Source organism: Anolis sagrei, chromosome X, assembly GCF_037176765.1.
Source record: "Anolis sagrei isolate rAnoSag1 chromosome X, rAnoSag1.mat, whole genome shotgun sequence".
Lineage (NCBI taxonomy): Eukaryota > Metazoa > Chordata > Lepidosauria > Squamata > Dactyloidae > Anolis > Anolis sagrei.
The window spans coordinates 59,728,699-59,746,366 of record NC_090034.1 but is presented as its reverse complement, the minus strand read 5'-3'; the positions used below and the strand labels follow the sequence as shown (position 1 = coordinate 59,746,366).

Here is a 17,668-nt window from a genome sequence, read left to right as displayed (position 1 = left end):
TCAGACTTTCCAAGGTATGGGCGAAGCTGGTGCACAAGTTTTAATTGTGACCACCGCCGAGACCTGGGGTTCCAGGCTCAGCGATGAGTCCAGGATCACTCCCAAGCTGCGAACCTGCGCCTTCAGGGGGAGTGTAACCCCGTCAAGCACAGGCTGTAACCCTATGCCCTGTTCGGCCTTTCGACTGACCAGGAGTACCTCTGTCTTGTCTGGATTTAGTTTCAATCTGTTAGTCCTCGTCCAGTCCGTTACAGCGGCCAAGCACTGGTTCAGGACTTGAACAGCCTCCTTAGTAGCAGGTGGGAAGGAATAACAGAGTTGGACATCATCTGCATACAGATGACGCCGAACCCCGAAACTCTGGATGATCTCCCCCAACGGCTTCATGTATATGTTGAACAACATAGGGGACAATACTGAGCCCTGCGGGACACCACAGTACAATGGCCACGGGGTCGAGCAGGAGTCCCCTAGTAACACCTTCTGGGAACGACCCTCGAGGAAGGACCGGAGCCACTGCAGAACAGTGCCTCCAAGGCCCATTCCCGCAAGGTGTCCCAGGAGGATACCGTGGTCGATGGTATCGAAGGCCGATGAGAGGTCCAGCAGAACCAACAGGGACGCACTCCCCCTGTCCAGTTCCCGGGGAAGATCATCCACTAAGGCGACCAAGACTGTCTCAGTGCCATGTCCCGGCCTAAAGCCAGACAATATATTAGTATTATATATTATTATGTGTTATTATATTGTCATTTATTTAACAATATATAATACTAATATAATACAATCATAATAACAATATACTATAATATATACACACTGTTTTGTATATTAGTATTATTAAATATTTTATTACATTGTATTAGTATTACTGTATGTATATTATTGTATTGTATTATTATATATTACTAGCTGTCCCCTGCCACATGTTGCTGTGGCCCAGTCTGTGTATATGTTTTGCGTGTGAATATCTGTGTATATATTTGTATATATATGTGTGTTTGCATATATATATGTGGTTTTGCACATGCATTGTAATGTTTTTTTTGTTTTTTGGATTTTTTAAAAAGTATCTTCTGCTGTGTTTTTCAGTGTTTTTATGAGTGATGGTCTGTGGAGCAGCATACAAAATCCGTCAGGGGATGACTAGTTCCAAAAGTCAACTGTGTGTCCAGTAATCTTCTTCCCTGAATCTACAATTTGGTGATGGATCTGGGCATTGTATGTTTTTACCCTGTTTCCTCTTCTGCTCCCTCACCCATATTGTGTTTTTAGTAGTTATATTTATATTTTAATGTACCAAACATACCAGGTTTGTATGGAAATGTGACACTATTTCCTGTGCTGGTCAATGACCGAAATAAATGTTTTGATTTGATTTGATGAGTGATGGTCACTCACTGGCCTGATAGGTGTATTGTGTCCAAATTTGGGGTCAATTCGCCCAGTGGTTTTTGAGTTGTGTTAATCCCACAAGCAAACATTACATTTTTATATATATATATATATATATATATATATATATATATATATATTATTTATTTATTTATTATAGTAGTATTAGTATAATTGTTGTTGTATTATATCATTATATAATTACTTAGGCGACCCCTCGTAGTCCGAGGATGATGGTTCTCCAAGTGTAGTATCCTGGCGGTGGGTCCATAGGTGGCTGTGGAGCCCTATTCTTGACCTGCATGTTCTCCTGCAATGAGGGCATCGGTTACCAGGTGGAAGGCGGACCCTGTTGGGGTTGGCTTGACACGCCTTCCTCTTGGCACGTTTCTCTCTTTCGCCCTCCATTCATGCCTCTTCAAATTCTGCAGCACTGCTGGTCACAGCTGACCTCCAGTTGGAGCGCTCAAGGGTCAGGGCTTCCCAGTTCTCAGTGTCTATGCCACAGTGTTTAAGGTTGGCTTTTCTCCGTGTCTATGCCAGAGTTTTTAAGGTTGGTTTCAAGGCCGTCTTTAAATCTCTTTTCCTGTCCACCAACATTCCGTTTTCCGTTCTTGAATTCGGAGTATTCAAGGAGATGGTGCTTTGGGAGATGGTGGTCGGACAACATGGACAGTCCAGCGGAGTTGATGGCGGAGGACCATTGCTTCAATGCTGGTGGTCTTTGCTTCTTCCAGCATGCTGATGTTTGTTCACCTGTCTTCCCAAGAGTGTTTCTCAACCTTCTTAATGCGGCGACCCCTTAATCCAGTTCCTCATGTTGTGGTGACCCTCCAACCATAATATTATTTTTGTTGCTACTTCATAACCATAATTTGGTTACTGTTATGTATTGTTATGTAAATATCCGATATGCAGGACAGATTTTCATTCACTGGACCAAATTTGGCATAAATACACAATATGCCCAAATTTGAATACTGGTGGGGTTGGGGAGGGGGGATTGATTTTGTCATTTGGGAGTTGTAGTTGCTGGGATTTACCATTCACCTACAATCAGAGCATTCTGAACTCCACCAATGATGGAATTAAACCAATTTTGGCACACAGAACTTCCACGACCAACAGAAAATACTGGAAGGGTTTGGTGGGCATTGACCTTGAGTTTGGGAGTTGTAGTTCACCTACATCCAGGTAGAGCACTGTGGACTCAAACAATGATGGAACTGGACCAAACTTGACACAAATGCTCAATATGCCCAAATGTGAACACTGTTGGAGTTTGGGGAATAGAGACCTTGACATTTGGGATTTATAGTTCACCTACAATCAAAGAGCACTCTGAACCCAGCCCACAATGGATCTGCACCAAACTTAGCACACTACCTACATGGCCAACATTGAATACTGGTAGGGTTGGGGGGGGGGGAGCTATTTTTGAATTCTGAGAGTTGTAGTTCACCAAAACCAAAAAGGAAGAGAAGGACAGACGGGGAGATCTTTAACTCAGTGGTGGCCCCGGCTGTGGAACGCCCTTCCCGCAGACATTAGATCGGCCCCCTCCCTGCTGGCGTTCAGGAGAAGAGTAAAGACCTGGCTCTTTGAACAGGCATTTAATTAAGCAGTGCAATTAACTGATTGATCTTGGAACTTGGAATAATGGACGAGGAGATCGGATTATGACTTTACTGATGAGATGTGATGGATTAGTTATGTGGATGTATTGATGTTATATTGATGTACTGATGTATTGTTATATTGATGTAGTTGCCTTAGTTACTGTTTTAAATGCTAATGTTGTGCACTTTGTATATTGACCTGGCTGTAAACCGCACTGAGTCGCCTATGGGCTGAGAGAGTGTGGTATACAAATAAAGTAAATAAATAAATAAATAACCTTCTCTGCCAAAAGGGTTCCTATGACCATCAGAAATATATGTTTTCTGATGAACTTTGGTGACCCCCCTCAGGTTGAGAAACACTGGTGTAGATGCAGCTTACCTGAACCATAGCCACGCCTCTCCTCCTTTTTTCCCGCCTTTTCCCCCGTTCAAAAGGCTTGCAGCGAGGTGGGCGGTGCCAGCGTCGACGTCACTTCCGGGCTTTGCGCCATGACGCCACAGAGCGCGTCGGCGCCGTGACGCCTCGCCTTCCTAGTTTTGTTCTGCGCAGGCGCAGACGGTCGCGTTTCCCAGGGTGCCTCGCGCCGCACAGTAGAGGGAGAGCGAGCGCTTCGGGAGGGAGGTAGGCCTCAGGCCTATCTCTCCCGGCGCCACCCGCCTGACGCGCCCGCCTGGCTGCCTGGCTCGCTGCCTCCCTCCTCCTGCGGCGGAAGATGCGGGGCGAGGCCGGAGAGTGAGGCCCGGAAGGAGGCAGGCAGGCAGGGAGGGAAGGGGCCCCTCGCTCGCCCGCCGCCGCCGCCGCCCCCCCTCTCCTCTCCTCCCGGCGCAGGGAGGCAATGACAGCGGCTCCGGGACCCTCCTCCCCGCAGCAGATCAGGGACCGGCTCCTCCAGGCCATCGACCCCAACAGCAACGTGAGTGAGCCTTCCCTCTCTCGCTCTCCGCCATTGCTTGGCCTCAACAGCAGCCTCTTCCTTCCTTCTCGCTCTCCTTCCCTCCACTCTCCACCGCTTCCCTCCTCATCTTCATTCTCTCCTTCCTTCCTTCCCTCCCCCTCCTCCCACCTTTCCCTCTCCATTTCCTTCCTTCCTTTCCTTCATCCCCTCTCTTCTTCCCTTCTTTCCCTCCCTCCTTCCTTCATTCTTCTCTTTCCTCCATTCTTTCATCTTTGCCTTCCCTCCATTTCTTTCTTTCCTAACTTCTTTCCCTCCTTACTTACTTCCCTCCTTCATTTTCTCCTTCCATTCCTTGCCTCTCCTTCTCTTTGTTCTCCTCTTCACCACTTCCCTCCTTTCCTTCCCTTCATTCTCTCCTTCCTTCCTTCCCTCTTTCATTTCTCTCTCCATTTCTTTCCTTCCTTCCCTCCACTCTCCCCTTCATCCCTTCCCTCCTCTCTTTCAATCTCTCTTTTCTCTCCTTCCCCCACTCTTCCTTCCCTGCCTTCCTTTCATCTTTCCTTTCCCTCTCTATTTCTTTCCTTCCTTTCCCCCCATCCCTCACTCATCCTTCCCTGCCTTCCTTTCATCTTTCCTTTCCCTCTCTATTTCTTTCCTTCCTTCCTGCCCTCTCTCTGTCCCTTCATTCACCTCTTCATCCCCCTTCTCCTTCCTTCCCTCCCTCCCTCCCTCCTTCATTCTTCCCTCCCCCCTTCCATCTTTTCTTTCCCTATTTTTTTCTTCCTTCCTTCCCTCTCTCCTTTCTGTCATAATCCCCATCACCCCTCTCATCTTCCTTTCCTTCCTTCTCTCCTTTCCTTTACCTCTCAATTTCTTTCTTTCCTTCCTTCCCTCTCTCCTTACTTAATAATAATAATAACAACAATAATAATAATAACATCTTTCTTTATATCCCGCTTTTCTCCCTCACCGAACCCAAAGCGGCTTCCAACTTATTAAAATCATGTAAACAACAATCCATATACACCGATAATAAGTATAAAACATCATAAAATAAGCAGTTTAAAACAGCAATAATATACATTCACATTCTTGTGGCATCATGTCAGATTATATTGCACGTTGTTCCAGTCCTTAACATTATGGTGTTTCTTATCACTCCAGTTTAGTTTTTTTTCCCTTCCCTCCTTCATTCCATTTCTCCTTTCCCGTGCCTTTCCTCTCAATTTCTTTCCTTTCTTCTCCCTTTCCTTCCCTCCTTCCTCCACTCTTTCTATCTCTCCTTCCTTCCATCTCTCTTCCTTTGCTTTCCCTCTCAGTTTCTTTCCCTCCCTCCTTCCTTTCCTTCCCTTTCTTTCCCATCAATCTCTCCTTCCTCCCCTCTTTCCTTCCTTCCCTTTCTCCTTCCTTCTCTTCTTTCCTTCCTTTTCCATCCTTTCTTCTATCCTTTCCTCCCTCCAATCCTTCCTTCTTTCTTCCCTTCCTTCTCTCACTTCCTTTCTTCCTCCCCCTCCTTTCCTGCCTTCCTTTCCTCCCTCATTTACTTCTTTCTCCTTCACTCCTCCTGTCTCTACTTCCTCCATTCTTTCCTTTTCCTTCTCAATTTCCTTCCTTCTCCCTTTCCTGCCTCCCTTCCCTCATTCCTTTCCTTCCTCTCTTCCCATTCTTAGTCTTATCTGTATTTATACTCCACCTTTCTCCCCATGGGGACTCAAGGCGGCTAACAATACCACACTTTAGTCAAGTTTAACAAGCGCAATACAAAAGTTTAAAATAAATAAATAATAACAGTGTGGGAAAAACAGATTAAAATATAACAAGTACACTTAAAATAACCTTTAAAACCTCCCTTCTCCTGCTTGTCTTCTTTCCTTCCCTGCTTATATAACTATAGCATCTGTTTTAATTTTTGTATTTCTGTAGATTTTAAATTATACTGAATTTTTTTTAATGTCAGCCACTTTGAGTCTTCTTGTGGGGAGGAAAAGTGGGGTGTAAATCAACACCATAATAACAATATCTATCTTTGAGCCTGTCTTTGAGCTGCTTTGGGTCTCCTTGCGGAGAGAAAAAGTGAGGTATAAATAAACATAATAATAATATATCTGTCTTTGAGTCTATCTTTGAGACACTTTGAGTTTCCTTGTGGAGAGAAAAGCAGGGTATAAATAAACATAATAATAACAATATCTTTGAGTCTGTCTTTGAGCTGCTTTGGGTCTCCTTGCGGAGAGAAAAAGTTGGGTATAAATAAGCATAATAATATATCTATCTTTGAGTCTGTCTTTGAGACACTTTGAGTTTCCTTGTGGAGAGAAAAGCAGGGTATAAATAAACATAATAATAATAATAATAATAATAATATATCTGAGTGTCTTTGAGCTGCTTTGGGTCTCCTTGAGAGAAAAAGTGAGGTGTAAATAAACATGATAATAATAATAATAATAATAATAATAATAATATCTTTGCATCTGTTTTTGAGCTGCTTTGGGTCTCCTTGTGGAGAGAAAAAGTGGGGTATAAATAAGCATAATAATATATCTATCTTTGAGACACTGAGTTTCCTTGTGGAGAGAAAAGCAGGGTATAAATAAACATAATAATAAACATAATAATAATAATAATAATAATAATAATATATTTGAGTGTCTTTGAGCTGCTTTGGGTCTCCTTGAGAGGAAAAAGTGGGGTATAAATAAGCATAATAGTATATCTATCTTTGAGTATCTTTGAGACACTTTGTGTTTCCTTGTGGAGAGAAAAGCAGGGTATAAATAAACATAATAATAATAATAATAATAATAATAATAATAATAAATTTGAGTGTCTTTGATCTGCTTTGGGTCTCCTTGAGAGAAAAAGTGAGGTGTAAATAAACATAATAATAATAATAATAATAATATCTTTGAGTCTGTTTTTGAGCTGCTTTGGGTCTCCTTGTGGAGAGAAAAAGTGGGGTATAAATAAGCATAATAATATATCTATCTTTGAGTCTATCTTTGAGATGCTTTGAGTTTCCTTGTGGAGAGAAAAGCAGGGTATAAATAAACATAATATCAATATTGATGGTAATCTGTTTATCTTTGACTCTGTCTTTGAGCTGCTTTGAGTCTCCTTGTGGAGAGAGAAATGGGGTATAAAGAAACATAATAATAATAATAATAATAATAATAATAATATCTGTCTATCCTTGAGATTATCCTTAAGCTGCTTTGAGTCTCCTTATTGGGAGAAAAAGTGGAGTATAAATAAACATAGTAGTAGTAGTAGTAGTAATAGTAATAATAATATATGGCCATCTGTCAGGGGTGATTTGAATGCAATATTCCTGCTTCTTGGGACTGGATGGCCCATGAGGTCTCTTCCAACTCTTTGATTCTATGATAATAATAATGTCTCTTCTCCCCACCACCTCTAGATACGGAACATGGTTGCAGTCCTGGAAGTGATCTCCAGCTTGGAGAGATACCCCATCACCAAAGAGGCCCTCGAGGTGCGTTCTCACTGCAAGCGGTCTCTCCATTGGTAGAAAGAAGGGGATTGGCATGGCTTCTTGGGAATGAATGAGGCTGCTGGATGTGAAGCTCTATGTAACCAAGAGCAGTGTGTTCTTATGATCTAGAGAAGAAGGGAAAATGAGTAACAGTCACCCAAGACTAGAAGGCCTGAATAATACTCAGGGACGCCAGATCTAGGTTTAAAGGCTTTGCATGTAACATTTACCCGTCTTGACTTGAGTCTCATGCACCAGCAAATCTCATGCACACTTCAGTGTTTAAAGCGGTGAGACCAAAAAGATGTATTTGCTGACGAATTTCATGTGCGGCAGTGAAAGGCACGCTCTTTGTCATACACCCATTGCAGCTGATGCCTGCTTAGGATTCTTCTTTCAAAACAATTGTGTTGCAATACCAAAGCTTTCTGCAGTGGAAAAAGAAATCTTGGGGTGCATCGGTGCTGTAGAATGAATCCACTTTAACTGCCTTACTTCAATGCTATGGAATCATGGGGCTGAAGTTTTCTACCTTGTAGGCCTTTCTACCAACGGGCATTTTTGTAATGTAAAGCAGGAGAGTGTTGTGATATCCTATTAAGGCGACGTCGTGTTACCTTCAGAGAAAATAATAATTTTATTTCCTACTGCCTCTCCTTGTGGCTCGAGGTGGGTCACAGGCCAATCCAAAAACATTGCAAAAAAAATCTATAACTTCAGAGAGAAATAACAACAACAACAACAATAATTTTATTTTTTAGCCACCTCTCCTTGTGGTTTGAGGTGGGTGGGTCACAGCCCAGTCCAAGCATATAGACATTGCAGAAATTCTATAAATTCTACACCTTCAGAGAGAAATATTAATAATATTTTTTTTATCCGCCTCTCCTTGTGGATAATATAATTACACAACAGTAATATGATATGTTGTTGAAGGCCTTCACTGGATTTGTGTGAGTTTTCCGGGCTGTATGGCCATGTTCCAGAAGCATTCTCTCCTGACGTTTCTCCTGCATCTGTGGCAGGCATCCTTAGAGGTTGTGAGCACTTGATGAACCAACCTGGGCACTGAATATTCTTTGAGAACACACTAACAACTGCCATGTCACACTACACAGAGAAGCCAGATCTTGAAGCTGAAAGGCTATTCAATGTTAATCAAGGTGGCCAATTGCAAGATTCACACCTGCCTCAAACAGACACCCGTTCTTTCTCCCACCCTGGACATTCCACAGATATACAGGGTGAGGCAGCATACCTTCCTTTTCTCAAAACTTAATAAAACCCATTGTATGAATCAGAATTTTTTATTTTTTCATAATGTAGGCGCATACCTAAATTTTTGTTTTACGTAGTTTTGAAGATCAAATTAGGTAGGTGACGTCCCCCATTCTCCATACACTGAGTAAACCGATTTCTGGCATTTGTCATGACTCTTGCCAGCATAGCAGGCGTTATGCTGGCAATTTCTTCCTGAATGTTGGTCTTCAAATCTTTTAGGGTCCTTGGACGGTTCACAGAAACATGGGATTTCAAAAAACTCCATCGGAAAAAAATCACTGCTGCTGTTGCAACCAAGATGGTGTTCCGCGCCTAGAAAAGAAAAAAGTGACCCCCCAGGGGTTGAGAAGGGCGGGGTAAAAATGTTCGAAATAAATAAAATCTGGAGAGCGGGCCGACCACTCCAAATCCGCTTGAAAAGTAGACCTCAACAGCAAAGCACACTCCTCACGTGATGGCGACTGAACTGTGTCAGGAGAAAACTTTATACTCCCGCCTCTTGAACGAGACCACTAGCGCTCCGCTATGTCTTCAACCAACTGAATGGCACGCATTTTAAAAAAGGAAGTTATGCTGCCTCACCCTGTATAAGCCCCATTTCCCTAGTTTCCAAGAGACCTCACAACCTCTGAGGATGCCAGCCATAGATGAAGGAGAAACGTAAGGAAAGAATGCTTCTGGAGCATGGCCATACAACCCAGAATACCCACAGCAACCCAATAATATAATATCCAAAGTCACATCTAAAAATCCCATTCGGTCACCTGTAAAAGAGGCTCCAGATACCGGAAGCAGATACCCTACTCTTTTGGCACTCTAGTACATACACAGAGAAATGGCAGAGGAGAAGTATTTATATCATTATTATGTTTATTTATATCCCACTTTTTCTCTCCATAAGGAGACTCAGGTTCTATAAACATGCATCTTCAAATGTAGTTCTATAAAAGACACATTATAAAATGCACAAGAGAGAGATTAAAACACAGGACACGAGCTTAAATCTCCAGCTTAACATGACCCTAGTTGCCTCCCTTTCCTTGGCCAGCTTCTCTGCTTTATCAGCTAGGGTTCTGGAGGTGCTTTCTGGCAGCTTTGCTGAGTCGTGGTGTCCGATGCAGCAGCCGTTTCTCTTCGCTGGGGAATTCCATCCAATGTGGGTTCCCTCTCCATATCTTCAGGGTCTCACACTCCTACTCTTGCTGCCCCAACCTTAATCGAGTCTCTGAAGTGCAATGATACCTTGAGTTAAGATGTGAATTTGCAAGGATATTCACAAAATCAGCTAACCCAAAGTTCCTTAAAGGAGACAAGAGCATGAGGCCCAGAGGCTGCTCCCTTGAAGGCCTAAAGCTCAGGACTCATAGAATCATAGAGCTGGAAGACACCTCATGGGCCATCCAGTCCAACCCCCTGCCAAGATCAGGAATATTGCATTTAAAGCACCCCTGACAGATGGTCATCCAGCTTCTGTTTAAAAGCCTCCAAAGAAGGAGCCTCCACCACACTCCAGGGCTGAGAATTCCACTGCTGAACAACGCTCACAATCAGGAAGTTCTTCCTCATGTTCAGATGGAATCTCCTTTCTTGTAGTTTGAAGCCATTGTTCCCTTGCGTCCTAGTCTCCAGGAAAGCAGAAAACAAGCTTGCTCCCTCCTCCCTGTGACTTCCTCTCACATATTTATACATGGCTATCATATCTCCTCTCAGCCGTCTCTTCTTCAGGCTAAACATGCCCATCAAATCATCCGGGCGTCCCCTGGGCAACATCCTTGCAGACGGCCAATTCTCTCACACCAGAAGCGACTTGCAGTTTCTCTTTAAGCCACTCCTCATAGGGCTTGTTCTCCAGACCCTTGATCATTTTAGTCGCCCTCCTCTGGACACATTCCAGCATGTCAATATCTCTCTTCAATTGTGATGCCCAGAATTGGACACAATATTCCAGGTGTGATCTAACCAAAGCGGAATAGAGGGGTAGCATTACTTCCTAGGCTCCTATTGATGCAGGCCAAAATCCCATTGGCTTTTTTTGCCGCCACATGACATTGTTGCCTCATGTTTAACTTGTTTTCCACAAGGAGTCCAAGATCTTTTTCACGTGTACTGTTCTCTAGCCAGGCGTCCCCCATTCTGTATCTTTGCATTTCGTTTGTATCTCTGTCGAAAAAAAGAGATCAGATTAGTCTGGCATGACTTGTTTTTGATAAATCCATGTTGACTATTAGCGATGACCGCATTTGTTTCTAAGTTTGCAGAGAACTTCCTTAACAATCTTTTCCAGAATCTTGCCTGGTATCGACGTGAGACTGACAGAACGGTAATTGTTTGGGTCATCCTTTTTCCCCTTCTTGAAGATTGGGACCACATTGGCCCTCCTCCAATCTGCTGGAACTTTTCCCGTTCTCCAAGAATTCTCAAAGATGGTTGCCAATGGTTCCGAGACTCTCACACTCGCACTCCCTCGTAACTCAAAGCACTGCTCGTATACTAAAGCGAAACCGGGTTAAGAGTAACGCCTCTTGACTCACAAAAGCTCTTAAGTTGAAGTCCCACTGTAGTGACTAAACCTCGCTGTGCTTTTGTGGATGGCTCTGCACGTCCCAGCAGGAATTTAGAGAGAGAAAAGATCAATACATATATGTAAAGGAGATTATTTTTTATGTATTTATTTCCTATATTTATACCCCGCCCTTCTCACCCCCCGAGGGGGGACTCAGGGCAGCCTCACAAACACCATACGGTGTCGTCATAATAAAGCAATCAACAATACATTAAAATATTACAAATATTAAAACAATTGATTAGCACACGCCTATTAAAATCAGAGTCTAAAATCCAGTCCGGGTCAAATCATTGCCATAAGTGTTAAAATTTTCTTTTACTTGCTGCTCACTAATCGAACGCTTGGTCCCAAAGCCAGGTCTTGAATTTTCTTCTAAAAGACAGGAGGGAATACTTTTCTACTCCTTTCTAGTTCCATCTTAGTCTCCTACTTAATACCTTTCTCATTATTACTATTTCCCCACCACCCTCTCCCTATTATTATTACTATTTCCCCACCACCCTCTCCCTCACTTATTATTTATTTACTTACTTCATTGACCCCACCTTTCTCACCCAAAAGGACTCGAGGTGGCTTACAACTTCGGCAAAAATCCAATGCTGGTGAAAACCAGAAATAACAATAGAACTTAAACAGTTAAAGTGATTAACATTAAGCAATAATACACATAAAACAGTATACAAAATTTAAAAGCATATCAAGTGCATAGTTCCATTCATCCAAAATCCTGCTCTTAATCCAGACTGTGTCGAAACGGTAATAATAATAATAATAATAATAAACTTTATTTCTACCCCGCCACCATCTCCCTGATGAGGACTCGGAGCGGCTTACATGGGGCCAAACCCGGACAATATAATACAGCAATAAAATCAAAGCATATACAACAAACAACATTATCAAAATGACATTAAAATAATAATAATATCGCGATAGAGATTAGAAGAAATTTATTCTTCGAACGCTTGTGCGCAGAGCCAGGTCTTCAGCTTTTTTTCTAAAACCCAGAAGGGATGGGGCCTGCCTGATGTCGCTGGGGAAGGAGTCCCACAGCCACGGGCCACCACGGAGAAGACCCTGCCTCTCATCCCCACCAGTTGCGCTTGCAAAAAAGCGAGAGCAGGGCCTCCCCTGAAGATCTTAAAGTTCTAATAGGCTCATAAGAGGAGATGCGTTCGGACAGATAAGTTGGACCAGAACCGTTTAGGGCTTTATAGGCCAAGACCAGCACTTTAAATTAGGCTCGGTAGCACATCGGCAGCCAGCGGAGCTGACTCAACAAAGGAGTTGTATGCTTCTTGTACGTTGCTCCAGTTAGAAGTCTGGTCACTGCCCGTTGGATTAGTTGAAACTTCCGGACCATCTTCATAGGTAACCCCACGTAGAGCACATTTATTATTATTTTCCCACCACCCTCTCCCTCTCTTATTATTGTTATTATTTCCCCACCACCCTCTCCCTTGCTTATTATTATTCTTTTCCCAGCACCCTCTTCCTTTCTTATTATTATTATTCCCTGCCACTTCTCTCAATTTTTTCCCCACCTCACACTCATTATTTTTCCCCACCACCCCTCCCTCTCCCTCTCTTATTTTATTTTACTGACACAAAACACAGTATGTCACAGCAAATGAGATCTATATGCTGCATTTCGTATCACAAAATCACAAATCGAACACTTCCCAAGTATCTAGGACTGTGTAATGTATTTTTGAATGATGCGTGCAGATCCAAATAAGGCGGCCTTTTGCAGCTGACAGATCGTGATTTTCTCAATGTTTATTGTTTCCAAATGCCGACTCAGATCTTTTGGCATGGTACCCAGTGTGCCGATGATCACTGGGACCACCTGTACTGGTTTATGCCAGTTTATGCAGTTCGATGATAATAATAATAATAATAATAATAATAAGTATTAGTTCCCCTATCCCCTCCTTCTGGGAACATTTGCAATTCAGTGCTGTCTTTTATTCTATTTGTTGGATCATGGAGATGGTCTGATTTAGTTCCTTGTGTTTTCCTTTTCCCTTCACTTTGGTTATATTCCCAGTTTGATCTCAGTTCTCCATAGGATATCCGTTTATATACCTATTTTTCCTTTCAATTATATAATCCTGGAGTATATTGTTGGCTATATATTCGTACCAACTGAGGGCCAGGAGACATGGTGGAACTATCTAGTGCAGGGGTCCTCAAACTAAGGCCGGGGGCCGGATGCGGCCCTCCAAGGTCATTTATCCGGCCCTTGCTAAGGGTCAACCTAAGTCTGAAACGACTTGAAAGCACACAACAACAACAATCCTATCTCTTGAGCCAAAACCAGGCCCACACTTCCCATTGAGATACTAATAAGTTTATATTTGTTTAAATTGTTCTTCATTTTAATTATTGTATTGTTTTTAAGTGATTTTTACACTACAAATAAGATATGTGGAATGCATAGGAATTCATTCATGTTTTTCTCAAATTATAATCCGGCCCTCCAACAGTTTGAGGAACTGTGACCTGGCCCCCTGTTTAAAAAGTTTGTGGACCCCTGCTCTAGTGTATATTTCCTGCAGAACTTGGGAAGAGAAAGCTTTCCTACATTCCTAGTTTCGGTACTTAACAAGTGCATCCAATGTGACTCAATTCAGAATCTTATGAAATGACCTTTTCTTTCTCTCTTTTAATTCTTTGGTTTGAAACTCCAGGAAACGCGGCTGGGGAGGCTCATCAATGACGTCAGGAAGAAAACGGAAAATGAGGAGCTCGCCAAGCGTGCCAAGAAACTCCTGCGGAACTGGCAGAAGCTGATTGAGCCGGTCGCCCAGAACGAGGCCACTTTGAGGGGGCTGCCAAACCCCCCCGGGTCAGCCAATGGGGGTGCTCACAACTGCCGCGTGGAAACACCCCCCGGGGCCACTGCCATCGGGGCCGTATCCAAGCCTGTCCAGGACGCGAAGAGCCGGAATGACGTCCAGAAACCGCACTCTCCGAAGCCAGGGAACCGGAAGCGGAAAGGGGGTGGCGAGCCCAGGGACGGCCTCCAGGGCCCCCCTGCCTCCTCGCTGCTGAAAACCGCCAAAGCTAGCTATGAGGCACTGCAGAACCCCTCCCCACCTCCCACGAATGGGATTGGGGGCAGCCCGGAGAGTTTCCCCAGCCCTCCGGATGCCGGCTTCCCTCTGGAGGCTGAAGGTGGTCGGGTCGAGACTGGGGAAAACGAGAAGCCCAGCGGCAAGATCCCCATCAACGCAGTCCGGCCGCATACCAGCTCCCCAGTGGGACTCTTCAAGCCTTCTGGGCTGCCCTCGTTGCTCAAGACGGCGGTCCTGCCACTGCCGGCGCCACAGTATGAGAAAGCGGAGGAAGCAGCAGTAGCATCGGGTGGTCAACCCAGAAGTCCCCGCTGCTCCTCCTTCAGCCCCCGAAGCATCTGCTTGGAAACGTTTGCTCGGCAGCACGCCACTTTTTCTTCCAAGGGCTTGGAGCCTTCTCTGAGGGCCTCTTCCCTGAACGCAGCAGCAGAGAGCCCCACGTCTTCCCGTTCGCCAGCCGCCAAGAGGCTGGCATCGCCTCTCCAAGAGGCCATGCCTGAAACCCAGCCCTTTCTGCTGGGGGCAGGGGCCTCACCCAGTGGGGCAGGGGCCTCCCACCTTTCGGAGTCCTTCTTGCCAGGCGCCCCGAGGGGGGACTGCAGTGATGGCACTGCTTCTGGTTCCGATGGGAAGAAGAAGAAGAAGTGCCGGCCCAAGGACTACATGGCCCAAGGACTGGATGGGCAGGGGCTGGAGGGGGGCGGGGGCGGTGGGGGGGTGAAGCCTGTGCGATTAAAAAAGGAGCGGCGGCTGACGTTTGACCCCATTACAGGCGAGATCAAGCCCTTGGCCCAAAGGGATTCTCTGCCGGCAGTGGCACCAATAGGGGACCTCCCTGCCTTTGCCGAGCAGCTGCCCTTGCCGCCTGTGTTGTCGCCGCCATTGCCGCCATCATCTTCATCATCACAGCGGACAGGCACGGAGGCAAAGAGCCTCCCGCTGCACAGCCCTTTTGAACAGACCAACTGGAAGGAGCTGTCCCGCAATGAGATAATTCAGTCCTACCTGACCCGCCAGAGCAGCTTGCTCTCCTCCTCTGGGGCGCAGACGCCAGGCGCCCATTACTTCATGTCAGAGTACCTGAAGCAGGAGGAGAGCACCCGGCGGGAGGCCCGCAAGACCCACGTCCTGGCCCCGCACGGCAAGGGCCCCTTGGACTTGCCTGGGGTCACGCGGGAGCTCACGCCTGGCGACACGGAGCGCATTGGCGGGCGGCGCTGGCCCGGCGTAAATGGCTGCTATGACACACAGGGTAACTGGTATGATTGGACGCAGTGCATATCGCTGGACCCACATGGTGACGATGGGCGCCTCAACATCCTGCCTTACGTCTGCCTAGACTGACCACCGTTTTTTGCCGGAGGCTTCTTCTTGTTTTATTTCTTTTTCTTTTTTTTACACTGGCAGTTAAGTGAAGCAGGAGCCACTTCCAGCTCTCTGTCCCCCGCCCCAAATTCACATTGGAGGCGGAGGAGTAGGTGCAAAACCAGCCAGGAAAGGTATGTAAGAGAGCGAGCTGGACATTGGGCAGTTTCTTCTCCCCCGTTTAGAAAAAAGTCCTCTTTTTGTTTTCATTTTGAAGTGCTGCTACCAGTTTACTAACAAAAGGGAGGCGTTAAAAGTTCAAGAAACAAAGGAAGTTGTGGTCTCCCAACGGCAACAACCCTGAGCAAATCTGGCTGTTAACAAAAAAAAAAGGTGTTTTTATGTTATCAAAAGGTGGGAAGCTTTTCCAGTGATTTGTGAAGGAGAGCAAGGCAGGCTTCGGGCGGGAGACAGCAGGACATTTAAACACAGGAGTAGTTAAGTCTTATTTATTTGTCTTGAGTTGATTTTTTTTTCCTTTCTTGAAAAAAAAAACCCAGAAAAAAATACAGCATTGAAACGTTTCAAGGTGAACCGTGCGAGACTATAGTAATTTTTATTTTTTATTTTGCATTGCATCTCTCTTCAAGGTTTCTCCCCCCTCCCTTGAAATCTTTAGGTTGGAGGTGTAGAGTTTGCTCCTGATGGTCTTGCCTTGCTATGGGACAGGGGCCAAAAGGCAGCATAGACTCATAGGTGGGGGTCTCTTGTGGCCTCGGTCCCAAAGAATGATGCAGAAAAGTGGTCCCAAGCCCATCCGCAAGAGCAACGCCCATCAATTGCCACCGCTTGAGCAGATTTTTTTTTTTTTTGGTTGAGGGAAAAGGCAGGGAAAGTCCGTTTTCTTCCCTTTTCTTTATTTTGTTTGAAACAAGGGAGGCTCCAAACCATTCTGAGGGTGCTATTCTAGTTTGTGAGCGTTCTGTGAAGGGGGCCTGGGGAGACGGGAAGCCTGGTTTGTATGCTGGAAAAAACCCGACTTGTTACCATTCCTTTAGATATCGTTTGCCTTACGGAGGAGATCCATCGACGAAAAAGCAACTTGCAGAAATTTAAATAAATAAAAAACAAAAAAAACAGCCTTAGTGAATGTACAGTAAACTATAGACTTCTGTGTTCCTGGGACACAGAAGGGAGCAACTTTGCTATTGGTCCTTTCAGCGGACACATTGTGATATAAATGTGGAAAGAAGAAGAATAAAAAAAATTTGCACAAAGTACCCTGTCCGTTTCCTAACAGTTTCAGAAGTAGCTGGTTGGTTTTAAGTGGGAAGCTAGCCTGTTCGTTCTTTGGCTGTGTTGGGGTCCAGGGGTCCCCACTGGCCCTCTATTATCATTACTATTACTAACTACACTGGCCCTCTATTTATTTATTTACTTATATGGCATGTATATCCTGCTCTTCTCACCCCAAAGGGGACTCAGAGCGGCTTACAAGTTATGTGTACATATAATTACTAGCATAGCACAATATTAGTATTATATTTTACTATATTGTAAAAGGTAAAGGTAGTCCCCTGACATTAAGTCCAGTCATGTCTGACTCTGGGGTGTGGTGCTCATCTCCATTTCTAAGCCGAAGAGCCAGCGTTGTCCGTAGACACCTCCAAGGTCATGTGGCCGGCATGACTGCATGGATATTGTACTATACCACTATACTGCAATAATATTAATAATATTGCATGTAATATAAAATATATAATTATATTATATTGTATTATTAGTATCATATTGTATTACAATATTATGATCAATATTATATGTACATGCAATATATTATAATTATTATACCCTATTGGACCATAGGGAAGGCTGAGCAAAGGAAGATAGATGCTTTTGGACTGTGGTGCTGGAGGAAAGTTCTGAGAGTGCCTTGGACAGCAAGAAGATCCAACCAGTCCATACTTCAGGAAATAAAGCCCGACTGCTCATTGGAGGGAAGGATAGTAGAGGCAAAGATGATGTACTTT

At 44.5% G+C, this 17,668-nt stretch overlaps 1 protein-coding gene across 2 annotated transcripts; it reads left to right on the top strand.

The window, feature by feature from the left end:
• The first annotated feature begins 3,580 nt into the window (after nt 1-3,580).
• MED26 (mediator complex subunit 26) lies at nt 3,581-16,915 on the top strand. Of its 2 annotated transcripts, XM_060784823.2 has the most exons (3): nt 3,581-3,931; nt 7,332-7,406; nt 13,947-16,915. In XM_060784823.2, exons 1-3 carry the CDS (start codon nt 3,854-3,856, stop codon nt 15,675-15,677), a joined length of 1,884 nt encoding a protein of 627 aa, XP_060640806.2. In that variant the 5' UTR covers nt 3,581-3,853; the 3' UTR covers nt 15,678-16,915. The 2 variants fall into 2 exon arrangements, with proteins under 2 accessions (XP_060640806.2, XP_067329675.1); XM_067473574.1 differs by lacking the exons at nt 3,581-3,931; nt 7,332-7,406 and adding an exon at nt 7,413-11,007.
• Nucleotides 16,916-17,668: the final 753 nt, after the last annotated feature.